Source organism: Heloderma suspectum, chromosome 2 (assembly GCF_057233095.1).
Source record: "Heloderma suspectum isolate Gila_16-S chromosome 2, 16-S_ref, whole genome shotgun sequence".
Lineage (NCBI taxonomy): Eukaryota > Metazoa > Chordata > Lepidosauria > Squamata > Helodermatidae > Heloderma > Heloderma suspectum.
This window is the reverse complement of record NC_139459.1, coordinates 241,654,933-241,682,329: the sequence shown is the minus strand read 5'-3', so window position 1 is coordinate 241,682,329 and position 27,397 is coordinate 241,654,933. Positions and strand designations below refer to the sequence as shown.

The following is a 27,397-nucleotide window of genomic DNA, read 5'->3' as shown; positions in this document are numbered from 1 at the left end:
AGGGTTAAACAACCCTTGCATAACCTTAAAACAAGCCATGGGTTCTGGGAAGGTTGTTTAACCCTTGCACAACTCACAATCCCCAGGTTCGGATGACATAACAATATCATATTGTTGAGGCTTGAATATTCAGGACAGCGTCTCCAGCCGTTGTCAAAACTCAGTCAAGGTGTATAACTGGTTGAAAATGGGTTGTTGTTTTTTTCTCCCAGCACCATCTATGTACTTTACAGAGAATAAGAAGAGAGGTCCCTACCCCAAGGAGTCTCTAATTTAGAATAGTCACAGCTGAGACAACAGAGGATGGAGTATAAATGGAGCATGGGTAAACGGGGGAAGAATAAACTATTATTTCAGTTACATGTACTTAGGCTTAATTACAGTGGGATATTGGGACAAGAGGATATTTCAAGAATTTCACAGAAAGGATGTGTTTTGAGGAGGGCTTTGAAGAGGGCTGCTTCATCAAGGCACTCTGGGTAGCAATTCCAGTCAAAGAGGCAGTAAGGTAGAAAAGTGGAGGAACGGTATGAAAACTTCAAATGGCTGAAGGTGATGAAGCTGAACTAGTGAAGATCGCAAGTGAACATAATGGAATATAAGAATGGAGATATGCAGGCCTTGGAAGGCCATGGAGGGCTTTGAATACTTTGGAGGGCTTGTGCTGAATCTTGAAGGGGTCAAGTGGATAGAAAATCAATGTAGTGATTTAAGGAGAGGTGGTCACATTGTCAGAGCAACCAAGGGTGCCCTACCATTAGGAAGAATGAAGTGGCTGCTTCAGGCACCAAAATGAATGAAGGAAATTAATAAATACAATTTTGGTGTCATGAAATGGCAGAGAATTGTTATTAATTTATTATTGTATTTTTATTGTGGGGGAGGAGTAGAGGTACCGGTGGAATTATCTGCCTGAAGCGCCAAAATAACTTGGTTGGCCTTGGCTACTATACGTGTTGACTTGGGGAAGAGGATGACACTACTTGCTGCTTCGCCTCAGGCAGCAAAACATCTTGGGATGGCTCTGAAAGCAACAAGAGAGTGAATAATTTTGGAAGCAAAGTGCTGGATAGACAAGAGCAGTCCAAGGTAAGACAACAAAAGACCAGCGAGGAGAAAATTGGAAAATAAATTTATTTATTTATTTATTGCATTTATACCCCGCCTTTTTTCCTCTTGCAAGGAACCCAAGGCAGCTTACATTATCCTCCTCCTCTCCATTTTATCCTCACAACAACAACCCTGTGAGGTGGGTTGGGCTGAGAGTGTGTGACTGGCCCAAAGTCACCCAGTGAGCTTCCATGGCCGAGTGGGGACTAGAACCTGGATCTCCCAGCTCCTAGTCCAGCACTCTTGCCACTACACCACACTGGCTCTCATAGAAAGAGATGACTAGGGTGCCAGACAGGAAGAACTGTATTTTGCAATGTTGTAAAGGGAGAAAACCACATAATTTGGCAACACACTGAATATGGGGAGCAAGAGAGAGGAGAGTCAAAGAGAAAACTAAGACGTAGAGCTTGATCAAAATAAATATATTAAGGGAACAATCCTATTGATTCTGCTCTCAGTGATCAGAAGCCCCCGAACTTGGAGGCATCCAATCATCCAATACAGGGCAGTAGGAGCGGCAGAAATGATCTTTGCCTCCCCATCCTCTCACTCTGCAGATTTTGCTAGATGGGCTTTTTAGCTTGTCTACTGAGGGTGCCTCAGAGGGGGAGGGAAGGAGGCTGGAGGAGGTTCAGGATAACTCCTATCCTGGCCTCTCTGGTCTTGTCTCTTCCCCACCTACTGGAATTTCCCTTTTCTTTCTCCTCTGAGGTCACTTTTCCAACCTCGGAGGGCAGCTGGGGGGTGGGGGAATCAGATCTCCGACTCTCCCTTCTGGGGTCAGAGTCTTGACTCTGACCTCAGAAGGGAGAATCCAAACAAACCTATGGTCTGTGGGATACTCACCCAGGGACCATAGGATTGCTCTCCTAATTTATTTAAAAGATTTATACCCTGCTTTCCCTAAAAATAGTCCAAGGCAGATAACAATATCACTATTAAAACAATATAATGTTAAAAATTAAATTAACAAAACCTAAGCAGGATCAAAAAGCAAACTAAAACAATCTGTAAAAGCATAATCTTTAAAATCATCAGCAGAAAACAAAGCAATAACTAGCACCTCACCATAGCAGAATAAAATGGTTCGAGACAGCTATTAAAACCAGTTATAGGCCACAGGTCCTTCTAAAAAGAAAGGACTGCCATCTGACAAAATGCCTTATGGTAGGGGGTACCTGGACATGTAAAAGTTCATGAAAGAAAAAATAGCGGGAAGGGAAGCAGGGTTTTTCTATCTTGTTTTTTGTGAGGATTACCCCCCCCCCAATTCTCCCAAAATGAAAAAAAGGAAAAGTGGGGGGAACTTGAAAATAAATCCTATTAAATCTTTTCTCTTGTGGAATGAGTGAGATGCTTTTTAAAGAAAATGTTTTATTCACTCAAAATGTATAGAATGAATTTTTTTAAGTAAACCATACAGCAATAGAGAATACTTCCAGTATAAATTGTAGACATATCTGACACTTAAATCCAAGATGCAGTAGTATTTTGTGACTGTATGAGATTGTTTCTGTTCAAATAATACACTTTCTCTTGTTTACTACATAATTTGTGGTTTCTGTTTTAAACTCTTTTTTTTCTATTTCTCAGATGGCAAAAACTAAGATACATGTGCTTTGGTAGCACAGAGTGAAGCAGTTTGCAGCTCTCTCTTTCTAGTATTGGGTATACTCAGAGTTTTGCTTGAACAAAACTAAGGCATTTAAAACGCAGTTCTATGTGTGTTTAGAGGTTTAGACAAGCTGGGGAATGCTGGAACTTGTAGGACTTATTTCTGTCTAAACACGCATATTTTATTTTTTAGGATGCAGTCCTATGTGTGCGTACCTGGGAGTAAGCACCACTCAATAAAGTGGGTCTTACTTCTATGTAAACAAGCACAGGATTGCTCTGTAAATGTAAAACAGGTTTCGCTTTGATAAATAAGCATTCTATACATTTCAATCTTCTCCTAAATGAGGGAGGGGGGTACGACCCTCTTTTCCAATGACCCCAACATTTTCAAAATGTTTATATCTCTAGAAGCGAGATAAACAGGAGTGAGTTCAAGCGCCTTGTAGGGATGTACGAAAATTCCGCCACGGATCTCAGGGAGGCCGAATGCCAGTGCATTCGGCCCACCCAAATCGGTGGCGGAATGGCCCGCCACCCCCCCGGGACGAGACTTATCTTGGGCAGATCTTCCTGGCGGCGGCGGCTCCGGCCGGTCTTCTGACCGGCTGCCGCCACCATTTCCAGTTAAAAAAAAAAAAAAAAAGTGATAGGCTACGTAAAGATTTACGTAGCCTATCACGACTACGTTTTTAAAAAAAACCGTGATAGGCTACGTAAATCTTTACGTAGCCTATCATGGCTGACTTTAAAAAAAAAACAAAAAATGTGCGTACACAAATGGCGGCGGCCAGGGCCGCCGCCATTTGCGTTCCTTATTTTGGCACGTCTTAGTCTACGTAAACATTTATGTAGACTAAGACGGCGAAAATAAGGGCAACGCAAATAGCGTAGACGCTACGCTATTTGCGTTCCTCTTATTTTTGCCGTCTTAGTCTACGTAAATGTTTACGTAGACTAAGACGTGCCAAAATAAGGAACGCAAATGACGGCGGCTGTGGCCGCCGCCATTTGCGTACGCGCATTTTTTTTTTAAAGTCAGCTGTGATAGGCTACGTAAACATTTACGTAGCCTATCACGGCTGACTGCAGGGACGCAAACGGCGGAGGCTAGCCAGCGGCCGGATGTCCGGCTGCTGGCGGAGCTGGCAGGCGGCTCCGCAGAATCGCTGCGGAGCACAGCCGTCCGGCCAGGATTCTGGGGGGGGGGAGGAACAGAGCGCCTCCCCCCCAGCGAGGATTTTGGGGGGAGGGACGGAACGCCTCCCCCCCAACCATAAACATAATTCGTGAAAGGTAAGTACCTTTCGTACATCCCTAGCACCTTGGCACAACTGACTATGGAAAATGCTCTCTCCCTGTTCACAGACAGGCAGACTTCAAGGATAGTCCAAAGATTATCTTAATGAACATTCAAATTCATATGGAAGAAGGCAATCCTTCAGATATACTGGCACTAAACCATTAAAGGTCATCACCAGCTTATGAAAATGGAAGCCATTTTATAGGCAAATGATAGCTATTTTATACACAAAGATGAACACAACAACACAAATACTGAGCTTAATGGATTGTCAAGCAATGAAACATACTATAGGGCTAAATCCAATGTTCTGCAAGTGGACGACCGCTTGTGTAATGCACATGTAGAAGGGCATACTTTGGACCTGGTTTTCTGTGCTAGATTGGGAGAAAATGATATATGGTGGGGAAGCCAGTAGTGACTCCACTGACAGACAGATATTATCTGATCAGTTTTGATTTTCAGCCCACCAGTAACTGCTGCAAGGGTGGGGGACCATGTTTGATGGTCCACTCCGGGGCTTGTGTATCCAGATGGATTTCTGAGATCTCTTGGGGATTTTCCTGCAGGCTTAGCCAGCAGTCCTGCTGAGGTCCTGGCTGGGGCATGTTTCCACACTATCATCTTCGCTTTGTTTGCAATTTTTTTGTAATGTTTCCCCAATCGCATCTTCTCCTTTTCCTGTTTCCACAGCCCTTAAAGACCCGGCTTATCATCACTGTAGCCTGGGGCTCTGTGCTGTTTCCACTGAGCTCTAATTGAAGTATTTTCTTGATGGCTGGGTGGAGTCTGAGTGGAGTCTGGGTTGGGTCTGATTACCTCATCAGTGTTCCTGCCTCCTTGGCCATGTTTCCATGGCAATGGAAGGAGAAGCTGAAGGAGGTAGGGTTGGCGGAGAATTTCTCCACGAATCTTCAGGAGGCCGACTGCCGACGCATTCGGCCCCCCGAAAGTGTTGGGGAAACTCTCCGCCGGCCCCCCGCCCCCCCCGGGATGGGACTTACTTTTGGCGAATGTCCCTCTCGGCGGCGGGTCCCGGCGGCGGTTCGGCGGGGGCGCCGGCCGGTCTCCCGACCGGCTGCCGCCGCTGCCATTACAAAAAAAAAAGTAAAGTAAAAAAAAAACCCCACACCCGTGATAGGCTACATAACGATTTACGTAGCCTATCACGGCTAGATTTCCGAAGTCAGCCGTGACAGGCTATGTAAATCGTCAGTCTAGGGATGGGGGAGAATTTCTCCCAGAAACTTCGGGGGGCCGAGTGCCAACGCATTCGGTCCTCCGAAGGTTCGGGGAGAAATTCTCCCCCACCCCCCTGCCCCACCCCGGGATGGGACTTACCTTTTACGAATGTCGCTCCCGGCGGCAGTTCGGCAGGTCTTCGTCAGGGGCGGGGGCGGGGACTAGACATGCCAAAATAAGGAACGCAAATGGCGGTCCCCATGGGAGCCGCCATTTGCATACGCGCTTTTTCCCCCCCAAAGTCACCCGTGATAGGCTACGTGACAATTTACGTAGCCTATCACGGCTGACTTTGGAAATCTAGCCGTGATAGGCTACGTAAATCGTTACGTAGCCTATCACGGGTGTGTGCGTGCGTGTGTGTGTGTGTTTTTTACTTTTTTTTTTTGCGGCCGGGTAGATGGGGCGCTCCTACCCGGCCTGAATTTCGCCGGCGAGGGATGGGGTGCCTCCCCCCCCGGCCTGAACTTCGGGGGGAGAAGCGAAGCACCTCCCCCCCACCGCGAAGCAAGCTGCGGGACGAGGTAAGTCCCTTTCGTCCATCACTAAATGGAGGAGTACCAGATTTTTAAAAAGGATCAGCTTTGCTGTGAAAAGAGGCTTCCCCCCTCCCCCCTTTTTCCTTTCCCCTGAAAGTCCAGATGACGTACCTGCATTTCAGAAGCAAGCCTCATTGACCATAATGGGAGTTACTTCTGATGAGCCAGTAATGGGTTTGTTGGGGGAAAGAGCACTAAACACAAAGACAGAAACCAGCCCCCATTGAAATCCACAGGATCTCTACAACAAAGCTGTGAAGTACTGTCTTCCAAAGGCAATTCATTGGAGCCTCATAATCCCGCTTGGTCGCTTGATTGCACTTAAGGAATTGGGCTTAAAAGTATGCTATTTCAATTGAGGGGGAATCTCTGTAAGTTCTGATGTGGGCATTCAAAGGCAAGCCTCATCGACCGCAATGGGAGTTACTTCTGAGGAGACATAAATCGGTTTCTTGTGGGAATGAAATGGAAACCAGCCCCCATTTTAACACACAGGAACTCTATATGGAAGCTGTGAAGGAGTTACATCCAAGGCAATGAACCAGAGCCTCGAGATCGCACTTAATCACAGTTAAGGAATTGATATGTACCATGTCAATTGAAGGGCTTCTCTGTTATTTCTGTGGCCATTGAGAGGGCTCATTCAGCACAATGGGAGAAAACACCCCTTGACTGAGGTCATGGGCTGTGTTCTGGTGCTTATTTTCAATGATACTTTAAAAGTTGGTCCCTCAGCATCCTGCTCCAAAATGGCAATGAAACTTCCAAAAAACAGGGAGGGAAAGGGTTGGGTCACTGAGGTCAGAGCAACACACCCACAAAGGCCTGGCTACACGTCCCATGGGCAGGACTATGATACCGAATCCAGTGTGGTTGTTGAAACAGGTCAGTAATGGAGCTGGAGTAAGCTGGAAAAGTTGGACTATAACCAGTCTCAGAAAAAGTGGTTTTTCCGTATTAAAATGCAGGGCTGGTGCTGAATGGCCATGACATCATGGAAACACAGAGACCTCACCGCGCAGCCAGGTTGGAGTAAATTGCTGGTGGAAACACAGCCCTGGTCACCGCTTGGAATGGGGAGATGACATGGCTATTAATATGATCGCTCCCAAACTAATCGTAGGAGCATATCAGCTCTTTGGTATTCTGGGGAGCTGAGGGCAATGAAACAATTCTGCCAACGATTAGAGTGCAAATGGCAGAAGACTCATAATGAATACCATTGAACACAGGCAAGGATCCATTTGCAATATTATTCTGTGGCAGTCATGGTGGCAAAGAGAAGGTCTTTTCCACAGTGGCCCCTCATCTCTGGAATAAGTTGCCATAGGGGGTCTGCCAGGACCCATCATCGTAGGCTTTTAAGAAGGCCCTAAAAACCTCCTATTTTACTGTGGCCTTCCCCTGATTATATTTTATTGGACTGTGTTGAAGCTTCAGTTGCCTGTTAGAAGTTTTATTTTATGCTGGCGTTTGATGTTTTTTAGAATGCTTTCTGCTCTTGCTGTTTTTATTGTGGTTTTATTGTTTTTATTACTTAATTCATTTTTATTATGTGTTTTAGGGAACAATCCTATGGCCACTAGATAGTGTCTAGGATTTCTCACTTCCCAGAAACCTCATTCCCCCCCCTCCCCCATGATGTGGTTCTTCCCCATCTCTGTGCTTGTAAGAACAGTGCGGACCAGCAAAAAGGGGTGTACCCAGGGGTGGGAAGGGGACCGAGGAAGTGTCGTTATGACACTTCCTATGTACTGTCCAGCCTTCCCCCTGCTCTGACACACCCCAGCTGGACAGCTGAAATCAGCTGTCTAGCCGCAAATGTAGGGCGGCCAGAGCACAGAGGAGAGGATCCCCTCTGTGCTCTGCCTGCCCTGCATTGGACAGTCAGCTGTCTCTGAGTTCGGAGGTGGCCAACTATCCCCATAGGATGGCACCCTTATTGTTTTGTACTGCCTTGGGAGGGCTCCTGCCCTGAAAGGCATCCAATAAATATTTTACATAATAAATAAATAAATACCTATACTTGCCGGATGCAAGCTTTATTTACTAGTAATTTTAATGAATAGTACAGCAGAATATTAGTTCAGAAATATACTGAAGCAGACTATTAGTACAGAAATACTTTTGAAGGCCCTTTATCACTGCAATGTAGTTTCCCATAGCCCTGAACATTTCTCTCACTTAGTCTTTAGTGTGTTAATACAGGTTTTCTTCCTTCCTGTGATAAATGAAGGAATACAACTATCAAACTGCTGAAATAAAAATCTAGGACTATAACACTTCATTCCAGAGTTGAAATAAAGATGCTTATGGCAAAAAATGTGACTAAATCCCATGAGATCACATCACCAAGGCCTAAAGGGCTTTGAACTCTAAGTGAAATGTGCAAGCATAGCACAACTGCTGGAAAGATAGTGATTTTTTCCTTTTTTAAAAGGAAATTTATGGCATTACATTTTAAGAAAATTGCCTTTGCAATTTCTAAGGATCAGGCTTGAAATTAATATGAAAGACAATCAAAGATACATTGAAAAGTGTGAACTAAACGCAATGCTAGATTATTTTAAATGGTGGACCAACATCGCTAATGAGTAATGACAGAAACAGATAAACTCCTGAAAAGAAAATACCTGTGTAGGTATCACTTCTCCCTTCCTGGATTTATGTCTTTAAATACATAAGGAGCTTTGCTCCTTCATAAGTGTTTTATTCAAGCTAATTACCATTATATAAACGGGTTGGAACCCTTCAGTGGACTGATGTATCAGCTCATAAAATTGAGCTTAAAGGTCGCAGTGGTGATGATAAAGGAGAACAGGTGTCTTCATGAATGTTGTGACCTACTCACAACTTCAGTGATCACCACTGGGGCTTGATCCCTTCCAATCCTCATAGGTAAGTGGCACAGAAAATGCAAAAGGGCCCCATAGGGAATGAGAGTTCCTTTGAAAGTTCAAATTTCCTTTGAAAATATGTGACTTAGTGGTGTTCCGTAGTTAAAGCGTGGCCATTTCAAAAGTTTTCAGATATCACGGAAATGTCCCTGGAAGAACTGTCACATGTAGATGCCAAAGTCATGCCATTTGTGTTTATTTAAACTGATAGCTATATTTAAAATTAGTTATTGGATGGTAATGAGTTTTCCACAGCATATTTTTAGTAAAGTTAATCACCCGCCCCCTCACCTATTCATTATCTTGAATTAGATCTATTAAATGCATATGCATCCAAATCAGTACAGTATGAGCATAAAGCTGACAGATTCAAAACTACCTACATTACAAACTTTGTCATTTCCATGGCACATACATATCAAATTTGAAGTTAACTGGTGAAACAGAACCTCAGAAAGGCAAACCTATCCCTGCTATCCTGAATCTTCTTTAAAAGGAAAAGTGAACTTTGTGTTGTCAATCCAACAGTGCTTTCAAAGTACTAAATTCAGTTATAATGCACATCACTGATAAAAGTGAGACTTTTAATCATTTTACAGTATATGACAATTGGATGTGACCCAGTGATTCTTTCTACACAGCTGGAAGTCAAGCTATGACTTGTCAGTGAGAAACACTGATATTCTTTCAAAATAAATGTGGAAAGGAGGGGAAAACAGACTATCATTCGCTTATTCACAATAGGATACTAAGCTTTTTAAAAGCAGGGGGTTAGAATATTAGAATGATTAGAATATGTTTTCTAATCATTTTCTTTGTCTGTCATGATTGTAGAGGAGAAAGAAGCCATCCCATATCTAAGAACAATAAAAAAAATGTTGATAAAAACATGTACGTGAAAGAAGGTACTTGAGGTAGAACTTATACCTCCTTCCACCCCAAACTGACCTAGGTCCCCAGAGTTGGTCACCCTTTATTACTCTCTTGTTTCGCCTAGGGATGGCGGAGAATTTCTCCCCGAAACCTCGGGGGGCCGTGCGCCAACGTGTTCGGCCCCCCGAACAAGTTTTGGGGAGAAATCCTCCGCACCCCCCCGCACCCCCCCCCGGGACGGGACTTACCTTCACCGAATGTCCCTCCCGGTGGCTGGTCCGGCTGGCGGTTCGGCGGGTGTTCGAGCGAGGCGGGAGCGGCAGCCGGTCTTTCGACCGGCTGCCGCCCCCGCCATTGCAATGAAAGGAAAAAAAAAAACAACGCCCCCTGATAGCCTACGTGACGATTCACGTAGCCTATCACGGCTAGATCTGCAAAGTCAGCCGTGATAGGCTACGTGAATCGTCACGTAGCCTATCACGGGTGACTTAAAAAAAAAAAAAAAAGAGTGTATGGATAATGGCGGCCCCCATAGGGAGCCGCCATTCCTGTTCCTTATTTGGTTGCTGTAGTCTACGTAAATGTTTACGTAGACTACGGCGAAAATAAGGGCAACGCTATTTGCGTTGACCTTATTTTCGCCGTAGTCCACGTAAACATTTACGTAGACTACAGCGACTAAATAAGGAACGCGAATGGCGGCTCCCTATGGGGGCCGCCATTCGTGTACGCGCTTTTTTTTTTTTTAAAGTCACCCGTGATAGGCTACGTGACGATTCACGTAGCCTATTACGGCTGACTTTGCAGATCTAGCCGTGATAGGCTACATGAATCGTCACGTAGCCTATCAGGGGGCTTTTTTTTTTTTTTTTTTTACTTTCGCATTCGCGGCCGGGCGAGGCGCCTCCTCCCCGGCCTGAATTTCGGCCGGGCGAGGTGGGAAGCCTCCCCCCCGGCCTGAATTTTGGCCGGCCGAGGCGGGAAGCCTCCCCCCCCGGCCTGAACTTCGCGGGGGGACCAGTGAAGCGCCTCCCCCCCACCGCGAACGGCCTTCGACGACAGGTAAGTGACTTTCGTCCACCCCTAGTTTCGCCCCATCCCCGGTTGATTTTTCATGACATGCCCTCTAACACTAGCAAAGTTCAGCCTTTTGAAGGAAGCCACTGAGAGACCACAGTATAGCCACATATAACTATGATCACTGTATATAAAACTTTGCTGGGGCTAGGGATGGTGGAGAATTTCTCCCCAAAACTTCGGGGGGCCAAGCGCCAACGTGTTCGGCCCCCCGAACAAGTTTCGGGGAGAAATCCTCCGCACCCCCCCTGCCCCCCGCACCCCCCCCCGGGACGGGACTTACCTTTGCCGAATGTCCCTCCCGGCGGCGGGTCCGGCCGGCGGTTCAGCGGGTGTTCGTGCGGGGCGGGAGCGGCAGCCGGTCTTTCGACCGGCTGCCGCCGCCGCCATTGCAATAAAAGAAAAAAAAAAAACACCCCCGTGATAGGCTACGTGACAATTAACGTAGCCTATCAGGGCTAGATCTGCAAAGTCAGCCGTGATAGGCTACGTTAATCGTCACGTAGCCTATCACGGGGGCGGTTTTTTTTAAAAAAAAAAACTTTGGAGTTCACGGCCGGGCGAGGCGGGAAGCCTCCTCCCCGGCCTGAATTTCGGCCGGGCGAGGCGGGAAGCCTCCCCCTCGGCCTGAATTTCGGCCGGGGCGAGGCAGGAAGCCTCCCCCCCGGCCTGAACTTCGTGGGGGGAGCAGCGAAGCGCCTCCCCCCCACTGCGAACAAGCTTCGACGACAGGTAAGTGACTTTCGTCCACCCCTCGCTGGGGCATGCAATGGAAGGTTTCTTGGACCTAGTCTCACCCAGAAAGGGCACACCACACTTTTACACATTGCTGTTACCTGCCCTTCAGCTACCATTCCCTAAGCCTGCTTGTCAAAATTATATGCCAAGCCCCTGCATAACTGCTGTAACATATGCTTGTTATATAAATGTATATGTTAAGTGTAACCCAGGTAAGTTAGGGTTAATAGTATATTTGAGATTGAATGGTGGGAGGGGCTTGTGCATGTGCACGCACATACATGTGTGTGTGTGTGTGTGTGTGTGTGTGAGGATTCTGAGGTTATAAAAGGAGAAATCTGACAGTGAGTCAGATAGGACCTTAGGGACTGAAGAAGCTACATCTAGTTAGTGCAGTTTGGGAACCAAGCTTTAGAAGGGGTAGAGTAGGTAGGTTAGGGCAAGTCTAGATTTATTAATAATAATATTTAACTCTTCTTGTATTAAATTAATTTTTATTTGTTTGTTTTTAATACAAAATCCCATGTGTTTGTTCGGCTTATTGTGCTACCATTAGAAAATCCATTTCCTTGTTACTTCTCCTGTATTGGGTAGAGGGAACCAATTAGGCATATTGGGTGCCTCTTTAACCTAGAGAGTAAAAGGGGCTGCAACTTTGTGTGTCAGTGAAGACAACTGACCAAAGTGGAGGCAGATGTCCTGAGGGAGTTCAACACGGGAAGTTGAAGAAGGTATAAACCGGGACAGGAACATCACAACTGCCTTTCTAGATTTGCTCCCATGCACATAAGGAGGATACTTTGGAAAAGGCATTCCTCTGAATCTACCACTTCTGAATACATGCGTTGTTCTCTACAACCATGCAAGCTGTGAAAAAAGATCCACACTGTCAGCTCTCGCAACGCTTAGCACCTATTTGAGAAGTAGAAGAACTGAATCCAGATATCCCTTCTCCCTTCCCTCGTATAGGAGACAAGTGCTGTCAAAGATAAAGGAGAAACATAGAAAACCTAGAAGCCAATCTGTATGTTATATCTATAAACATCAATATTGTGATAGCACTACCATTTCGCATTAAGTAGTTGGACAGGACTATTTATCAGTTGATTTGCCAGCCAGTAGTATTGGTCGAATGGAGGGAAGGATTCAATGTGCCTCCCCCGGTCACTGAAAAATATTATTGCACTTGTACAATGGGACCACTGCTCACAGCTGATTTTGTGGTCTTATTCAGTTATTTCTGAGAACAGAAAATGAAGGATTTCCCTGGAGTGGTTAAAATTGTCCCCAACCATATGGGTTTCACTTCACACAAGTGGATAACTGTATAGTTGGCACCTATAAAGTTCATGCAACTGTACCACATATATAACATGACAACGTAGCCTACCTTATTTCAAAACGTTCAATATAACAACATTTGCTGTGCTTGTATCATGTGACTGGTGTGTGTCATGTATATGTACTATTTTTACTATGTAGTGTAAGCCAATCTTGGAAAGCATTTGAAAGGTGGATATAAATCCTTAAAATAAGATAAGATAAAATGTGTAAGATTTTAGATGTAGTACTGACTTTTATGTCACTGTGTGAGTTAAGTGGTGTGGAGAGAGAGGACAATATAGTAATCTATAAAGTGTAATGTAAAAGTTGTGTGAAAGAAAACCTTTGAATTTTGCTGACACATTCACCTTAATTTGATTTTTAAATTAACAGCTCAGGACATCCCAGCAGCACAGCCAATCAGCTTATCTTCAAGTACTCCACTCCTAAATTATGAAGGGTTTTAAAAGTCAGCGCCAGCACTTTGAATTGTGCCTGGAAATGGAACAGACCCATTGCATCTGTTTAAAGATTTGGCAAGATGCGTTCCCAATGACCGTCCCCAGTTAGCAATTTAGTAGGCGTATTTTGAACTAACTTCAGTTTCCAAAGCGTCTCCAAAGGCAGCTCCACTTTCAATGCATGTATTAATCTATTATGGAGTTTACCAGAACATGGATAACTGTGACAAGGCTATCTCTGTCCTGAGGAGGTCACAATTGATGCACCAGCTTAAGCTGGTAGAAAGCATTCTATGCCACAGAGGCTACTTGGGCATCTAGTGGCAAGTCTGGCTCAAAGAGCAACCCTAAATTGTAATCCTGCTCTTTCAAGAGGAGTGCAATCCCATCTAGACCCCAAGTTGTGCACTATCATTCAGGACAGAAGAACTACCCACTAGCAGCATCTTGCCTGGATTGTTCATCAATTCCAGTAGTAGCATGGCAAAAACTGCACAATGCACACCAGATAATAAGTCTGGGCTCTTGGTATCTTCACCCAGTTCTATATAAGTGACAGGATCTTACAGCAGCTGCTGTAGCAGCAACAAAATAAAAGCTCAGAAATAAAAAAGAACCAAAATTTGTATTTCCAGTGTCGCTGCTGAAACACACCTTGGGCAGCAACCCCAGTTCAAATGCCAATATAAATGGTTAAACTTCTCAGAGCTCAAGAGATTTAGCCAGAACTAGGGATATCAGAGAATTCCGCCACGGATCTCGGTGAGGCCGAATGCCAGTGCATTCGGGCCCCCGAACTCTGTGGCGGAATGGCCTGCCACCCCCCCACGGATCCCCCCCAGGACGAGACTTACCTGGGGCGGATCTTCTGGGCGGCGGTGGCTGGTCTTCCGACCGGCTGCCGCCACCGCCATTTCCAGGCTTGAAATAAAAAAAAAAAGACGTGATAGGCTACGTAAAGATTTATGTAGCCTGTCATGGCTAGGTTAAAAAAACAACAACAAAAAAAAAACGTGATAGGCTACATAAATCTTTACGTAGCCTATCATGGCTGGGTGGGTTTAAAAAACAAAACAAAACCGCGTACGCAAATGGCGGCTGCTACGGCCGCCGCCATTTGCGTTCCTTATTTTTGCCGTCTTAATCTACATAAATATTTACGTAGACTATGACAGCGAAAATAAAGGGGAACGCAAATAGCGTAGCGGGTACTATTTGCATCCCTTTTTGATTCGCCATTTTAGCCTACGTAAAGATTTACGTAGGCTAAAACAGTGAATCAAAAAGGGACGCAAATAGCGCCTGCTACGCTATTTGCATTCCCCTTTATTTTCGCCGTCATAGTCTACATAAATATTTATGTAGATTAAGATGGCAAAAATAAGGAACGCAAATGGCGGCGGCCATAGCCACTGCCATTTGTGTAAGCGGTTTTGTTTTTTGTTTTTTTACCCAGAGCCCTCCGCGGCCGGAAATCCGGCTGCGGACGGCTCTGGCCTGGCTGGGCCTGGCTGGCTGCTCCGTGGAGCTGCCGCGGAGCACAGCCAGCCACGGAGGATTCCGGGGGGGAGGAACGGAGCGCCTCCCCCCCATCGAGGATTCCGGGGGGAGGGACGGAACGCCTCCCCCCATCATCAACATAATCCGCGAAAGGTAAGTGACTTTCGTACATCCCTAGCCAGAACTAAGATCATGCCCTGAAAAAAGAAGTGAAAAAATTAAGAATGACTATTGCTGGAGTTCAGACAAGTCTCTTTTAATGGCTGCCTGATGAATAGATGAATCCAGCTCAGAAAAACACTAAAAACTCACACTGCTCATCAACAACTCATTCTGCTTACAGAAGGTACATTTTTCTGGGAACAGCTAAAAAAAGACATGCAAATGACTAACATCCTTTGTATCTTGTCAATTGCACCTATACTTCCTAAGAGTAAAGGGAGCTGCCTAATAATACTAAGTCATAAGAACCACTTAAAGTGCAATCCTATGCATGTTTACACAGAAAAAAATCCCACAACACTCAGCATTCCCCAGCCAGCCATGTAGGATTTTCTCCTGTCTTAACATGCATAGGAATGTAGCCTTAGCTCATTAATGTGAACCGTGAATGGCACTGAAACTGGAACTGGAAGCTCTGTAAGGTGTTAGGCAAAGGATATTTGCTTCTTCAGTACTGATTCCAAGTTCAGAAGTTTGTTTAATATTCCACATTTTGACCAGAGCCCTCAAAGTGCTCACAACATTTATAACATGCAATAGAGCTATTAAAAACCCTATACTTTAAACATGCAAAAAGAATCCCCCCACGCAAAGCTATGAATTCAGATAATTTCTGCTATTGAGCAGGGCCTGCATAAGAACTTTGGCAAATGAACTACTAACAAGTTGCATACCCCTTTACTTGTTCGCCTTTCGCTGCATTCTACATAGCAGCTTCCTGCAGGTGACAAAATTTATACGAAATTACAAGTCTATGGTGTGACCACACTTATAATACTGTGTACAGTTCTGGTCACCATACCCAAAAAGATATTGTAGAGCTGGAAAAAGTGCAGAAAAGGGCAACTAAAATGATAAAGGGGCTGGAGCATCTCCCCTATGAGAGGAGGTTACAAAAGCTGGGATTGTTTAGCTTGGAAAAAAGGAGGGCAAGGGGAGACATGATAGAGGTCTACAAAATTATGCATGGTGTAGAGAATGTGGATAGGGAGACATTTTTCTCCCTCTCTCAAAATATTAGAACCCGGGGTCATCCTATGAAGCTGATTGGTGGGAGATTCAGGACAGATATAACAAAGCACTTTTTCACACAGTGCATAGTTAAACTATGGAATTCGCTACCACAGGATGTAGTAATGGCCACCAATTTGGATGGCTTTAAAAGTGGGTTGGCCAAATTCATGGAGAAGGCTATTGATGGCTATGAGTCCTGATGGCTGTATGCTATCTTCAGTACCAGAGTCAGTGAGCCTACGTACACCTGTTGCTGGGGGACATGGGCGGGAGGGTGCTGTTGCACTCGTGTGCTGCTTGTAGGTTCCTGGTCGACAGCTGGTTGGCCACCGCATGAACAGAATGCTGGACTGGATGGACCCTTGGTCTGATCCAGCAGGGCTCTTCTTATGTCTTAGTAGGGAAATGTACCAGTGCAGCTTCCCAAGGAAAAACTGAACTGCCACTTCCATTCTGGATTGTACCATTAATTTTCTCCAGATTTGTAGTTCTATGAATACTTTCTCCCCTGAAATACTTCTGCTAGTCACACTTATACCCAAACCACCAGTACATTTGCCAGTCTAAAACTAAGCGAGTTAAGTTATTTTCTACTTACAAAAATACACCCATTATTTTGAAAAGTTGAGTGCTAGAATTATTAACCTACTTTAGCTACTGTAATGAAGAAGCCTAAAGGGCAGCTGACTTGTAAGTCACCTAATCCCTTCTGGGTACAGGATAGTATGGCGAAGCTTATAGCTTTTCTACATGAGGCTGTTAATTGCTATATCTACATTTGGTTTCACTGCAGAATTGAGATCCCAGCTCTACACAAAAAAGCTTTTCCTTTCATGCTTTCCATTGCATAACCTCCAGGTGCTATGCTATAGCAGAATAGTGCAAATACACAAGTAGTTCTTTTGCTTTCAGAAATAATACTCCATTTTCCCTGCTCTAAAAAGCCTTGGGAAAGGGCTCTTAAAAAACAGAAGCAAGATCACAACAGATGTGGAAGATCACAACACTGTCTAAAGAACCTGTAAACAACCATGAGTAAGAAATCACAAGCACAAAATAAATGCCTTGTGTAGAAAAGCTCTTAGTGTGGATTGTATTTATCCTCGGTATCCAGTAACTATTCTTAGCACATTCTCCTATTGCTATTTGGTAGCATATTTCCCTGCTACTGGCATCCACAATTGTATTGTGGATGCCAGCAACAGGGAAATATGCTACCAAATAGCAACAAGAGAACATGCTAAGAATAGTTACTGGATACCAAGGCCCCTTTATGTGCGCACCCTTTGTTCACAGTGAGATTTTTCCATGTGATTCGAATCACAGTGAGAAAATAATGAATTTAAATAATTGATTTAAACACATTTAAATTATTTTCAAATTCATATAGTTCCTGAGCAAGCATGCTTCCTAATTGTTTGGTATAACAACTAAAACATATTGCTTTGCATCTAAATAGAGCCTTCATACAGCTTAGTTTTTTCCTAGTTTCCATTCCTGATTTGCAGGGCAACTTCAAACCATAATTTCTCAGTTTGGATATAACAGCAGACTATGATTTGCTGAAAATCAAATAATTACTCTTGAGTGCATGAGGAAAAAATGGACAAAGAAAGGAGTGCAAGAGCCTGAGACTCTTCTAGGTTCATTCTTATAACATCAAACCCTGGTTTTGGGTTACATCTGAACCAGTCAGTTGTGTATCTTGAGCTCAGAAGTCAGATTTTTACCGTGCCGCCATTCTTTATTTTACATTTTAAAAACATTCTTTAAATAATTATGTCTGACAGATGAACATTATTCAGTTTGAAGATTTTAAAGGTCAATGCTATACATGTCTACTAATAAATATGTGAGTGCGGCTTACTCACAGGTAAATGGGAATGTGATTACAGCCTTAATATATGTGTTTGTTTTAAATTCAGTTCCGAATAGCCAAGTTATTTTTAAAGAAAAACACTTACTATTTTTAAATTAAAAATCCACTTTAAGGGCGTGATGCTACAACTCTCAGCATTCCCCAGCTAGCCATGCTAGCTGGGGAATGCTGGGAGTTGTAGGGCTCTTTCTGTCATACCATGCATAGGATTGCACCCTAAATCCAGAAAATCCAATTTATATAAACATCAGACCTTAAAACATTTTGTTTTTGTTTGTTTTTTTAAATTGTGGCTTGCAGAGCTTTGGAAAGTCTATGACATCATACAGAGAAGAGAGCACTCCCATAAGTAAATACAAATCAAAATAAGTATTAAGAAAAATATAACTCTTCTTACAAGAAAGTTGTCAGTCAGCCTTTGTTGCACCTTGAGCCAATACTGATTCATTGTAGTGTTTCTAGTGTTTACATATTCTTCATGTTGGCATTACTTCAGGATGCATTGAATTTCCATGATATGTGGATCTATCTGGATGGCATCATGGGTTTTGTGATGGTAAAGGGCCAGAACTGTCAAGCCAAATCGTGTTTACAGGGATTTTATACATATTTATTTATTTTAAAGAATTGACCAGTTCATTCAGTTTTGAAAAGTGCCAGGGGACCCTTAATGTCCTCACTATTGAGCCCACTGTAATACAGGAAAAAAGTTCCACTACCACTCCAGCAGCTACTGAAATCAAGCTGGGATGGATATGCATGCCTAGGTTTCTTATCTACAGCTTAAACCAATGTCCTTCTGGCAAAAGATGAAGGTGCAGTGCACCTACTGAGCTGCTCAAGCCTGTTTCTTTCGTCCCTTAAATAACTTGAAGCCAATGCTTTGTTGTACAAAAGAAAAGGAAAGTTAAGGATGCAGGATTTTTGTTGTTGCTCCTGTATTTTCTACCATATATCCTGAAAAATACAGAACTGACTTTTTCCATTTAGTAAGGGGTGATACTCAGCCATCTGCAGGAGACTCCATTCTGCATCTGTGGGATTCCATTTTTAATGACTTGTCATAGGGCTTTAAAATACTAGAGATACCCATTTCTGTAAACCCAGATTGCAGAAGGTTATAAAACAGAACGGTTTCAGTTCTCTTAGAAGAGTATATGAGGACCACCAAGAGGGATATAATAAAACAAAACAGAACAAAAAGGGTTCTTATAGAGTAGTTTTGGTATCATTAACCTAAATCTTAATTCTTACCCAGTGTACTGTTCATAATAAACCGGTTCTGATATAATTCAATACTGTTTGCTCCTTCACAAGGATCCATGTTTATTACTAATTCATCAAGAAGTATAACACCACTGATTCAAGCAAACCTACATCATATTAATGCGTCATATGTTTTATTTATTCTGTGTGAAAAATAATAAGACTTTAACGCAATGCGATATTTGCTAGAATGTGACAATCCAAAGCCACAAAAAGTATGACTATTTTTCTCTTTTGTCAGTATCCTTGGCAACTCAAACAGAGTATGCTATATACATCAAGATACCCTTCTAATTTAATGGAAAAAAGTTTTAATATTCAAAATCCAAAGTTGTCATGAAAATTTTACAAAAATAAGCTAAAGTCGTAGCTTATAAAGTCGCAGGGGTGGGCAACATGTGGCCCTCAAAATGTTTTGGCCCACAACTCCCATCAGCCCAAGCTATCATAGCCAATGGTGAGGGGCCTGATGGGAGTTGTAGGCCAAAACCTCTGGAAGGCCACAAGTTGCCCATTCCTTTTCTGTAGGAACTACAGACATACAGGACAAAAAACAACTCTCCTCAACTGAAATCAAGTGATATATTCAATGCCAAAGGTGGTATCCAATTAACCCCTCTTGCCAACAGGACAGCTTCCATCAGCAGAACAGGAAGGGGGCAATTTTCTCAACTCCCATGCTCCTTCAAAATCTGCTCCAGAGGGTTGGAGGACCCTCCAGAGCAGATGGAGGGTGTCACAGGGGAGGAAAGGAGGGGGAAAGTCCTGTTGTTAAGCGGAGCACTACTTACACAACTTTGGATTTCTCCTACTATTTCCAGGGGAATGCAATCTTTATGTGTGCAGTTTCATTGGACATAGGAAGAAATTACATTGTGGGTGAGGAACACTTTTCCTACTAATAGAAGTTCAACTGCAGCAAACCCTAAATGGAAGGAAAATATGTGGTTATAATAACTAAAAAGCAAAACTGACCGAGAGGGATATAGGCTATTCATAAAAATATAGTTCTGTCAGTTTTAGATAGCACATAAAAATGATAGTTAAACTAGGCATAGTTTGTACTACTCCTACTCCTGTACATATGATAAACGCAAATAAATGGTCCCTGAGAAACCCTTCTAGTAAGAGAAACCAGCTATCTTTTATAGTATTACTAGCCTGTCATTGAAAGGTGGAGGGTGTGCATGGAGAGAGGGCTTGCATACTGCAAGAATCTCTAGGACTGCAGTGTATTTCTGTACCTTCTACATACAAGGAAACTTTGCACCCCCTAATGAAATCGTTTTCCATAATAGCTCAACCACCCATGTGCTCGACTGTTCTCCATAGGAACAAATGACATTCACTTATACAGAGAAAGTGAAGGGGGAACACTTAGGGGAACAATTGGGGTAATAATTAAATCTGCTCTCTGACCCTAGTGACTCCAGTAATTATTAATTACACCTGCTCTTATGTGCACAGTACAGCCCCTCCATCTGCATAGCCCCATGCCAGGTTCTGTTTCTTGGTTAACCTAGATTCCTCTTTAGACATAGGACCCATCTTTAGTCTAAACATGCATTTGGGGACCCATTTCTTTCTTTCTCTTTTATGGTGGTACTTAGGTCAAGTAATCTATCTACTACCCACTAGTGGAGAGAACATTGGGAGCTGGAGTAGACAGAGAGAAAGAGAGTGAAAGAGAGAGAGGAGAGGAGAGGAGAGGAGAGGAGAGGAGAGAGAGGATTCTTCTTTATGGAACATTTATGTGTTTAAAGGAAAGAACACAGGAAGCTGTCTTAAACTGAGGCATACCACTGGTCCATCTAGCCAGCATTGTCTGGCAGTGGCTCTCCACAATTTCAGGTAGGGTTCTTTCCTAGCCTCACCTGGAGATACCAAGCATTGAACCTGGCCATGCAAACCATGTGGTCTACTACTGAGCTACAGCCATCTTGGCAAAGAGATGTTCCTGTTTACATCCTGAGACAAGCTGAGGACCTGAGGAGTTCCAATGCGCATACAGAGCTCTCCCAGCCACAAATCATTTCCTTTCTACATTCACTTCAATAGAAGGCCCAGCTCTGTTTTTATGAATGGAATTATTATTTTCAATAAAATGACTTCAGCATACTGAAAACATGGTTGCATCAGAGTAAACGCATGTCACAAGCAGGATAATTTCATTGCAACAGCATCTACTGTAAGTTTCACGCACATACATACGTTATGTTGAATACAATATTTATCAATAAAAAGCATGTAAAAGAGTGTATATGATTAAAATCAGCATATATTAGCAGCATAAAAATGCTACTGAAATCAGGCGATAATGCAACATTCTACATATTACTACCTTCTACATATTTTTAATTATTCAAAATTTTCTCAAACATGATTTTAAATAAAACATTCCATTACCTTAGCAACATATTTGAAAAAAGTGCATATTTCTATTTTATTTTAATCCTTGTTTTGAACAATTACAATGTCATTGTTCTACAGCAAAAAGGTTGAATTCATTTGCTGTGTGGTTATGCTAGTTATGATTGATGTCACTTCTCCAAATGATAAACCAATCACCCCAATGATGTAATGTCATTTTAAGAGGGCTATAATCTCATTTCTCTCAAACTGGAAGCTCTGATGAGTTCTAATAAAGATTTATTGTAGATTAAAGGCCTTCATAATATCAACAATGGATTGCTCATTTGATGGGAGATTTGATTAGGTAATTTTTTTAGGCATATGAATTTTCCACATATATGAAGAATGTCTAGCAGGAAGGACACAGGGCAGTGTAAGATTACTACCACTTCATTTTTAGAAAGGCTCATCCTAAACCGATTTAGGAACAGTACCTAATTCTGAGGGTTGACACAAACATAAGTATACATTTAGTCAAGAAGCATCAGTCATCCTTGTAAGTGCTACTTTATTAAAGGAAACACGATCAACATAATGGTTCATACTTACACAATTATTTCAAACATGCACATAACAACCCCATCTGTTAAATGAGGAGCAAAAGTAGGAAAGTGTACCAGTAAACATGATAGATGTCATCTAACACCCTTGAATTTCAAAATCCAATAAAGAATCCTAATCTACAAGTGCCAAATATATTTTTCTCCTGTACCTCTATCCATAATAATGAAGTTGGTAATAAATGGGATAAAAATGTAAAATTTGTTAACAGTATCTTAATCTATAACAGCATAAACTATTTTGATAGTTTGCCAAGAAAGTAGTTTTCTTGTAGTATAAATTAAAGTAGTATAAATTAAAATATATAAACAAGCTAGCTTGTAAGCGACATGCATTCTTACTAGTTTTTGTGGGCACAATTATTTCATTTTCTACAAAAATATCTCAGTACTACAAAAATGTCTTAATACTACAAAAAACACTAGAATATCAACGACTACACATACAGTTTCCGATCTTCCAAGCATATTGCCAGCACAAGACCACTGGAATCAGTATAGCCACAATTTCTCATAGAGGAAAAGTCTATCAGTTGCTACTAGTCATGATGGCCATAGTCAGTCTCCAGGTTCAGAGGGAGTATGCTTCTGAGTACCAGTTGTTGGGGCGCAACAAAGGAATGGCGTTATTGCCTTCCTGTCCTGCTTGTATGTTTCCAAGAACCGTCTAGTTGGCCATTGTGAGAAAGAGGATGCCGGCGGTGCCTTTGGTCTGATCCAAAAGGGCTTGCCCCCCATTCTTATGACACCTCAGTCCTAGACTCATTTATGTGTAAATAAGTACCACTGGTGAAACTTCAAACTTCCACGAAAGCTTACTTGTTATCACAACTTAGATAGCAACTTCTCATTCTGATGAATGGTGGAGATGTTATGATAAGAAAACGACAAATATTTTATAATCTCCTATTCTGCTTTCCTATCGAGTGCAACTATTGTTGATTCTGCCTCTATTTCATTTCTCTAATTCAGGGATAGGCAATCTTTTTGGGTCTGTGTGACCATTCTATATTTTGAAATGTGTCCAAGGGCATGACCAGAAATTGCTGTCGGGGGTGGGTGCACCTTCCTCCTACCCCCCTTGCTATTTCCTCCTCCTCTTTCCCCTCCTCTTCCCCACTTCCTCCTATCCCCCCCAATCATGACCCTCTTCTACTCACCCCGACTCCTGCTGCACTCATCTTATCTCCCAATCTGTGGGAGGGAAGCAAAGGTGGCAGCAGGGAAGAAAGAAAGGAAGGGCAGCAGCAGTGATATCAACAGCTGCTATGGGGAAGGAAAGGCCATGGTCTCAACAGTGGAGGAAACGGTAAGGCAGTGGTATCGGCAGTAGGGAGTAGCATGGGGGTAGGGAGAAAAGGCCATGGTGGCATTTGTGACTGCATTTGGTTGGGGAGAAAGGAAAGGCTCTGGTGGTAATGGTGCCTGTGGGGGGGGGGAGGTGCGGTGGCAGCTGAGACGGGGGATAAAAGGACACCACAGAGGGGAAGCGAGGTGGCAGCACTGGTGACTTGCTGGGGGAGGGGCGGAAAGGCATCAGTGGGGGAAGGAAGGGTTTGAAGGTGGTGACAGCAGTGGGGGGAAAGGAAGGAAAGGGTTGAGCAGGTCTGGTGGGTACAATTGGGGGTCTTGGCAGGTACCAGTGACCCCCACGGGCTTCGTCTTGCCAACCCCTGCTCTTATTATTATTAATATTATTATTAAACATATTATTTATTTATCAAAACGCCATCAAGGCAGTGCACAAACATTTAAAACAATAACTTCTTAAAGCAATAAAACGTTTTACAGCTCACAGATGCTGGTCATGTTGTTTCTTGCGAAATGTGTTTAAGCAAAAAAGTATGACTGAATTGGAAAATCAAAAACACTTTAAAAAAAAGGATAAACATAGGCCTAGAAGTGAAGCAGCACAGCTTCCGAAGACCTTATACAAAATCTTAAATGATGTTGAGAATGGAAATGAGTAACTAAACAAAACTAACCTGTAAATCACCCAAGTGAATTATCACACCCTACCAAAGGGTCCTAAATTTTTTAACAGTCCTGCCTGAAGACTATCTGATCCTAGATTTTCCAAGTGTTCTTCATTGCTTTTACAACACCTGAACTCTGCCTAGAAGAGTGAAAGGGTCTTCTGCAAGGAGTGAATTACAAAAAGCAGAACCTACTTCCTCATGAAAAAACAACAACCTAAATGTTTTATAAACCAGAAGTCAATTTCAGAGGGCATGACCATCACATAAAGACTGGAAAGTTAGGACTAGCTGTAACAATGATATGAGAATAGCATGAAACATAACAGGACCAGCTTAATATTTTGAATTTTAAAAACAGATGTATCATTCTATAAAAATGCAAAGCAGTACAGTACTTCTTGGATATATTTTTTCTACAAATAAATACATGAGGATTATCATTAAGTAATGAAATGCATTCATGGTTTCAGTTTCATATAGATAACTACTAATTTAAAAGAAACACTCTAAAATAAAATGTTGTCGACAAAATATTGAATGAATATTCATTTATCACTATATGAAACATTAATCTAACAAAGCTCTCAAAATCTCAGAATTTTCCCAGTAATAAATATATGCCAGTTTCCCCCATTTCTCATCATGTTCACATTTGAGTCACTGTTTTCATGACAATTAGAATTTGCCCATTTGAGCGATAAATGCCACATGTATAATATTTCCTTACCACTGCTGGAAGTCTGCTGTGACCCTGAGCATGCTCTTAGCAGGTATGAATTTGGGGAGAACTCCTCATCAGGGTTGGTATCCATGATTTGATGGGAAGTATTGCTGTCTAGCAAGGGCATCTGGCAGCTAACTGGTGGTGGATTATGAGAACTGGGCAGCTGAGCGGATGGGAGAAGGCTAGACGAGGATGTAGGTGGAATGGGACGACCTGGTAAAGAGGACAGAGGGATCAAAGTTCAGCAATGAATGTAATGAAAGAAACCACAAACAGTAACATTGAAATTGTTTGTCACCACGTATGATAACACCTAGGGCTCAAAATACCTGTGGTCCATTGGTACCAACTCTCTCCTTTGCATCATATTCAAGACAGTATGATCAGCTGTGTTGGCAAGACATCCCAAGAAAGGGGACTAGCCTCTTTTGAAAATGTCTTCAAAGCATGAGCCTGTTTCAGGCTTTATATGATCTGATGCTGGATGAATGAAGTTAAAACCTGTTTGTAAAACACTACTGGATTTTAAAAATCTCATCACTAATATTCTAACTTGAGGAAGTGCCTATTAAAAAAACATTAAACAACCACTCAACCTTTTCTACATCCACCGATTCAACATCAGCATTATGTTCAAGGAGATTCACAGAACCATAATTATTCCAGAGAAGGATCCCACTTGGAAGCACTATGTAACTAGCTATTAAGGTAAAGGTGTCCCCAACCAGTCGTGTCCGACTCTAGGGTGTGGTGCTCATCTCCATTTCTAAGCCGAAGAGCCAGCGCTGTCCAAAGACGCTTCCGTGGTCATGTGGCCAGCATGACTGAACACCAAGGTGCACGGAATGCTGTTACCTTTCCTGCTGAAGCGGTACCTATTTATCTACTTGCAATTTCTTGCTTTCGAACTGCTAGGTTGGCAGGAGCTGGAACTGAAGACGGGAGCTCACTCCGTCACGCGGCACTCGGGTCTCGAACTGCTGTCCTGCCGACCTTCCGGTCTGCAGTTCAGCGTCTTAACCACTAAGCCACCGCGGCCCCTAACTAGCTATTATCAGTACCTAAAAGAAAGCAGTGCTCTTCTCTCCATTCCTGAACCAGAGTTTCCGAAAGTTGTAAAGAAAAAATGGTATGAAAAGTTAACTGACATATGCAAGAACATTTATTAAAAAAAATAGTCACAATGGTAAAGGAAGCCAGCTTCATACTGAAGCCTCCATTCAATGGACGTGAACAGCAAAAGGATTAATTTTCCTGTTATAAGTACCAGTGACGTGCATCTTATTGGCCACTAGAAGTTTTACTTCAGTTTGCTCAATTCTGAAAAGAAAGTATTTTGACCACCGTAAAGAGTGGTAACTACAACAATTACAACACTTTTCCATCTGAAGTTTGCAAAGCATGGCATAATAGTATGAAATAAAAGTAATATTAAAAAAGACCCTAACAATTCCATTACAAAAAGAAATCCAGCATAACTCAGTAGCGGCAGTATTAATGCAAAACAAAATAGCTAACCAACATGAGGAAAAGCTCTCTCAAATAGCCAGGTTTTAACTGATGATGTTTTCCCAGGTCAGGCTTGAAGAAGAACTTTGGGGACTGAAAAGGCCTGCCTTAGAGGAGAGCTTTTAAAGCTTCCAGATTCTTCTCCATCTTGCATCAAATCTGAGCTGGAGAAGAATCTTGGCTTTCCTTTCCCCATCCTGCCAGTTCTCCCTGATGTCTTAGGTCCCACCCCCAAACACCCCCCCTTTCTCTTTTCTTACCTGGCAAGCAGCTGTGGCCAGTGTAGCAGTGTATTAGTAGGCAGAGACAGGAGAGCAGAGTATGTTTTTTTTCTTCCACCTGTCCCTCCCTCTTTGCCAATATGTTGAATAGCAACTGCAGCAGTTCTTGGCAGAACTACATTCCAAGGGTAAACACTGCTAGTCACTGGGGTGACAAAGGAGGGCAAAGGGAAATATCACATCACCGCTACACACCACCAGTGATTTACTTTTTTTCAAGCAGCAGATGTGATGCTTAGAACAGAGCACTCCGTATCTCTGGGGGAAGAACGCAGATCATTTCTACGTTCATCTGAGGCCACTTGGAGTGAACTCACACTTCTCTAGTTTTAATCACCCTACAAAATGAATATAAAGATGTTGTAAAGTGGGTTTTCTTGGGTAGTGGATTCAGCCCTTTAGCCACAATGGAGCACAAATGGGTGCATCGCCCCCCCCCCCGCCAAGCTGTGCTCAGGTTTTTTTGGTAAATTTTAATTTGTGACATCACAGACAATGACAGCTTCCACTTAAAGAATGACAGCTTGTTTTAAGATCAGGATCAATTTAAGAATAGGACCCTCTGAAAAATACAGTGAATAAGGCAGGGCAAATGCACACACAAAAAAACCTCATCTGGAAGGGCCCCCCAAAGTCTGCTTACTCAAGACTTTCCCCTGACCATGGGGGGATTTTTCACAATCGTAATCACCCTATAATTACTTAAGTAATCTTGAAAAAAACAGTCCGTATAGTAATATGACCTTTGAGTTAAATATTAGAACTTTGTACTGTGGGCTAGAGTTAGACTCCACCCCTTGGACTTTCCTTTGCTCTGCTTTTCAGTTTCAGTTGTGTTCTCTACCCAGCCAGCAATAAAGAAGCATGTTTG

At 42.8% G+C, this 27,397-nt stretch overlaps 1 protein-coding gene across 1 annotated transcript in view; it reads right to left on the bottom strand.

Annotated features, from left to right (window-relative positions):
• The window catches only part of TENM2 (teneurin transmembrane protein 2), a 1,208,485-nt gene that overhangs the window by 426,263 nt on the left and 754,825 nt on the right, over positions 1 to 27,397 (bottom strand). Inside the window, exon 3 of the mRNA XM_084838625.1 lies at positions 24,740 to 24,949. Coding sequence (XP_084694751.1) covers positions 24,740 to 24,949 — 210 coding nt within the window. The remainder of the gene's footprint in view (positions 1 to 24,739; positions 24,950 to 27,397) is intronic.